The 5,516-nt window shown below is 38.9% G+C and overlaps 1 protein-coding gene across 1 annotated transcript; it reads left to right on the top strand.

Moving 5' to 3' along the window:
- Window positions 1-298: 298 nt before the first annotated feature.
- LOC120111339 (F-box protein GID2-like) lies at window positions 299-1,168 on the top strand. Its single transcript, XM_039128203.1, has one exon. It carries the CDS (start codon window positions 504-506, stop codon window positions 939-941), a length of 438 nt encoding a protein of 145 aa, XP_038984131.1. The 5' UTR covers window positions 299-503; the 3' UTR covers window positions 942-1,168.
- The last annotated feature ends 4,348 nt before the right edge of the window (window positions 1,169-5,516 follow it).

The raw sequence follows: 5,516 nt of genomic DNA, 5'->3' as shown, positions 1-5,516 counted from the left end.
GGAGCAGATTACTTGGCTCCACCATGATACATGGAGACAAAAAAGTGTCACATTCCTCTCACGTCTCACCCACCTGCTCTCACAAACTTTACCGGCCCAAGTGGCTGAGCAGTGGTCATTTCCACGCCTCGGAACAAATGAGAGAAGGGCAACAGCCCCAAGCAAAGCGCATTTATTTTGCTTCGGCTTGTCGTCAGGGAAAAGCCAAACCGCCGGGCACTCCCGTAATTCCTCCCGATCTCCATGCCTTTTTTAATGACGAAAAGGCCGCGACTCCATAACGCCGTCTTAAAAGCCCCTTCGGGACGGACGACAGGACACGAGACGAACAAAAGGGTACCCTTTTCCAGATCGAAATCCAGACGGCCCAATCCCGTTCTCCCGGAGTCGCTCGCCGGAGGAGCGATGAAGAGGCGTTGCGACGGATCCGACGGCGGGGTCTCCAGATCGCCGCCGAAGAGGCGAACAAGAAGCGGAAGAGCGAAAAGGGGGCGGAGGCGGAGATGGCGGCGGTGGAACTGGGGGAGGACCTGGTGTTCGAGGTGCTGAAACGGGCGGACGCGAGGACGCTGGCGGCGGCGGCGTGCGTGAGCCGGCGGTGGCGGATGATGGCGGAGGATGAGCGGCTTTGGGAGGCGGTGTGCGTCCGCCACTGGGCCAGCATCGGGTGCGGCAACCAGCAGCTCCGGTCGGTGGTGCTCGCCCTGGGGGGGTTCCGCCGCCTCCACTCCGTCTACCTTCTCCCCCTGCTCAAGCCCTCCCTCCGCCGCCCTGCGGCCATTCCCCCACTACACCTCCCAGCCACCGCCACCGCCGCCGCCGGTGGGGGGCTGCCGGCGCGGTGGGGGAAGGACGAGGTCCAACTTTCCCTCTCCCTCCTCTCCATCGGCTACTTCGAGAAGATGAACCCCAACTACAAGCGGGGCGGAGACGGGTCTTGACGAGGACCGCGGGCGAGCCACCGGATCTCGTGGATCTCGGTTTTAGACCCACCCTCTTTTTCCTTCTTCTTCTAATTTCTAATTTCGATTTTTTTATTTTTATTTTTATTTTTATTCTCTGCCGTTGCTGTTGTGGTTTGCTCCAGAGGTGTGTGTTCTCTTTGTTTCTAATTCTGTGTAAACTTTATGGACCGTTGAATCCAACTTCCCCCACGTTTTCTCTTTTATTGTGTAAATTTTACTGCCTGATTTGGTTTGAGTCTTGGCCTTTGGGGATGTGGGTTATTGGGGGAGAAGAAAACTTGGGGGTACGGAAAGGGGAGCGGAAGAGGTCGAAGGGAAAGTGGGAGTTAGTGCTGGGTTGAAGGCGGGTATTCCCATTTTTTCTTTTTGTTCTTCTAATTGGATAGTTTAATAAATGTGGATTGGTTTCCATTGGCAGTGTTGGATTTTATTTGGCTGTAAAGACAAAAGAGAAGGGCGACGGGAAGGAACACCGAAGAGGCAAAAAAAAAAAAAGGGCGGACTTCTTATTATTTAGTCATATTCTTTCCTTCTTTTTTTTTTTGTTGAATCGGCAGCTCAGTACTGCTTTGTACTGCTTTAGTTATATTCTTTTAATGCACATCTTAAGGAAAAAATTCTAAAATTCTAAATTCTTTCTACTGATAAAATCATTTTATGATTAAAAATTGTAATACATACTATGTATCTAAATAATATATATTAAGTAAATTAGTTATTTAACAAGTTAATATATATATTTAAGTAAATAGATATATAGTTAGATGCACACTTAATAAACTAGTCATATTTAATAAATTAGTCATCTAATAGTTTAATATATATTTTTAAATAAATTAATACATTGTTTTCATAATATCATATTTATCAATACATACTATATGACCGACGATATGCATTTGTTCACTTTCTAATACATACTGAAAGTTTATCTGATATATATCTAGTAATGATTCAATACACACTGCCAAGTAAATCGATTTATGATTTTCAGAATATTTTTTTATCAGTACGCATTATATGGTCAGATAATACATGCTAAGTAATTAATTATTTCGTATTTATTTTTAAAAAAGTTAGAGGTTGACGGGCTCTGTTAGTAGTATGAGTTTTATTTTTATTTGACTTTTAGGTATCATTTTTAAGATGGATGCAGGAGAATTGGTGATAAAATAAGAGTTTTGTCTTATATAATTTTTGTTCGAAAGGAATACGGACAAAGTGGTTTTTTCTAAAGTATTTTGGGCCGCTTCTGGAGGAGGGCTTGTGCAATTATCCATGTGGATTGTTAGAAGAAAGTATGTGGAGTTTCCCTCGAACTCTGATATTGGATTATCTACTTCAAATTGAAGAGAGTATTTTTTTTTTGAAGGTGGGTTTAATTAATGCATTTGTATGCTATTTGCCTCTTCATGGCATATGATTGGTTATAATTAGTCATAAATAGCGTAGCAGGTATGCCAATTGACACTTGACACAGGACAAGCATTCAAGCATGCGAGAGGTGGGAGACATTCAATAGTATGGAATGGACAATTGTGACTATTTGAACCAATTAAAAAGAAAAAGAATTGCCTCCAAAAAAAAGAGTTAATTGATGTCTATTATTGATCTGGAATCAGGAGAGGGTTTGATGGATCTTGTGATCATATTAATTGGTGTTGCTCTTAGGAATATGATGATTATGCTTTTAATAGCTCAAAGTTTTTTTTCCTCAAAAAAAAAAAAAAAAACTAATCCCCAGAGCTTTGATCAATTGCACAAAAGGATTTTCCATGGCAGCATAACAAAATGTATCAACCATGATGCAAAAACCCTAAGCCTTTTAAAAAATACACATCAATAAACCAAGACAAGCCTTTTTATCTAGCATAGACAATCTGGTTAGCCATTTACAAGGGAGTGATAGAATTGAATTAGCCAAGTCCGTACATCCTAATAATGGATGCATAATTTGTTATGAAATAAATAAATAAATTTTAAGTTAAAAGCACAAAGGCAAAACTAGTGCACATTGTGACACCATTAAATTTATTAATATACCATTAATAAATTTATATAGGTACACATGTAGTTAGGACCATGTGTATTAATGTAATTCTCAATCTTGTAGTAGCACCTTATCTGATATAGTTGATTACCTTTTAGGATAACGTGGATGATATTGAAGAGAGGCTATTTTTGTGTTTTAAACCCATGACCACTACATCCAATATAGTTGATTACTTTTAGGATAACATGGATGATATTGAGGAGAGATTATTTTTGTGATTTGAATCGTAACCACCAGGTCAAAATGGAATGATCTTACTATAACCCTTACTACATCCAAGAGAAGAAAATTTCTTAAAAGGATAAAAATTTGCTTCTCGGCTCTTGTTAACCCTCAAAATAGTAGAATTTAATATTAAATTTTGGATTGTTAGAAGTTTCTCAAATTTACTTGTGGGCTCTTGTTGACCCTCAAAATGATGAATTTCATATTGAAACTTTGGATTGATGAAAGTTTGGCGGCTCATGGGAGTTCAAATACGAATTTAGATTGGAGCATAATGATGATCTCACAAATAATTTGTTACCCTCATCTTGGTAGATGTTGTGCAAAATCATATCTCTTGTCCACTAACCACACTAATTTTCAACAATTTTAGCCCAACTTTATAAAATTTATAGTTATGATGGGTTTCTCTTCTTGAATCTCCCAAATTTCTGGAATTTTTGAGGATCATTATGATAATTCCTTAGTAATTTGCTTTATAAGGAAAAGCTAGAAGCTTATGCTTGGAATGCCTAGTTAAAAACATGGGAAAAATTAATTATGACCTTTCCTTGAATCACCATATAATGATTGGGGTCTAGCAATATTTCATTTTAGTCCCCTGTGTGCATGTGCAAGAGAAGTGAATAAGTGTAAGCTACGCTGCCCGACAGTATGGAGTATTGACCACATCGAGAGATAGGCCCTGAAGCAATTAGGAATAAGCGGAACCAATGTATTCTAATTTCTTGCCTTGCACTAGCCATCCTTGCTTTATACATGCATGTCACTGTTTCATATGCATTGTGCCCTTCTTTAACACGCTTATACTTTATTTCGTGCACAAGCCAAAACTTAAGTTTACATAGCCATTAAAACAAGGGATTAAGAATAAAATTCTTGATTAACAAGCCCCAATCATTAAATGACATTTTAATGAGGGGCACGAAGTTACTTTCTTAGTTAATTTGTAGGCTCAAGTTTGTCTTCACCTTTTTGCTCTCGTCTCTTTTTCTTTGGTTTGAGGTCACAGACGAAACAAAGGCTTGGTGCCCCTCATTGGCTTAAGGAGTTCACACAGGTGAGACGAACTGATGATGATGTTTAGAGTGCTGTGGATTGGTGAACCTCGTAGGCTTGATCTTCAATAATCAAAGGCTATATGCCTCTATATGTTGCCCAACCATAATACTTCATATATGTAAGCATGTACTTACAGCTTTTTGTTTCAAGGCTTTTGATGTTACTCAAGAGGGTGGTGGTTGAACCATCAAGTGCCACGGACCCTTTTATCACCACTTGGAATTGTACAAGTATATGTGTGGGATATCGTAGCATTTTTTTTTCTATTCCATGTCTAAAAGGGGGGCCAACATGAACAATTTTTGCAAGCAATGTGATGCCAATTTGAATTCTGACTTGCCAGCTGGGTAGCTTAAAGATTATGTTAGATTATTCTTCAAGTTTAGCTTAGACATCTTATTTTACTTGCTTATTGTGTAATATAATTGGAGTCTTTATATATATATATATATATATATAATTTATTATTTTATTTTTCACTAGTATTGCCGGACATGAAGAATTAACATATTAGTAAAAGAATTAATTATCAAGTAAAAATGTGGCGAGTAGGGGTCACACATAAATAAGGTAGCTAGAAGAAAACCGCTCTCTACATAATTATACATAGGGTTGGAAGTTGAAGGTGCAGCCCCGTTGAGTTGAGTTGGTAAGCCTCTTGTATGATTAAGTTTGGCCTGAATTATCACTTGTTTTTGGATAAAATTTTTTTAAAAAAAGAGAAGATGGAAGTCCCATTGTAATTGTTATCAAGGCCCTTTGGATTCTTATTTAATTTAATTTTAGTCCATCACTGGTTTTTATCATGTTGTTTGTTATCTAATTTTCTGAATAAACCGTAGCTTGATGCCACTCCAAAGCCAAAATATATAGCATTCTCAGATAGTTCTTATGTATCAACAAAAGGCATTGCTCGTTTGCGTGAGCAGACTTGAAAGGCAACAAAGAAAAATTTTCTTCCATGGACATGGACGTTGCTGCTGACCTATCCGCTTCTGGATATTGTTAGAAGTTATTTACTAAGAGAATTGCTATAGTATAATTGTTCTTTTTTTAGAAAAAAAAAATATTAATCCTAGCCATTCATTTTATAGGGTCGAACGGCCAAGATTCCACCGCCGGCCTTCCAACAAGATAATTGGACAGACGGCAAGGTGGGACCGGGAACGCGCTACACGTACCCGGGCGGGGACGATTCTCACGGGAGGTGA

Source organism: Phoenix dactylifera, chromosome 7 (assembly GCF_009389715.1).
Source record: "Phoenix dactylifera cultivar Barhee BC4 chromosome 7, palm_55x_up_171113_PBpolish2nd_filt_p, whole genome shotgun sequence".
NCBI classification, from domain to species: domain Eukaryota; kingdom Viridiplantae; phylum Streptophyta; class Magnoliopsida; order Arecales; family Arecaceae; genus Phoenix; species Phoenix dactylifera.
The sequence above is the reverse complement of the archived record's forward strand: the minus strand, read 5'-3'. Positions and strand labels throughout refer to the sequence as shown.

What these genes read in the sequence shown, in the direction of transcription:
- LOC120111339 (XM_039128203.1), top strand. Translation starts at nt 504, where the DNA reads ATGGCGGCGGTGGAACTGGGGGAGGACCTGGTGTTCGAGGTGCTGAAA.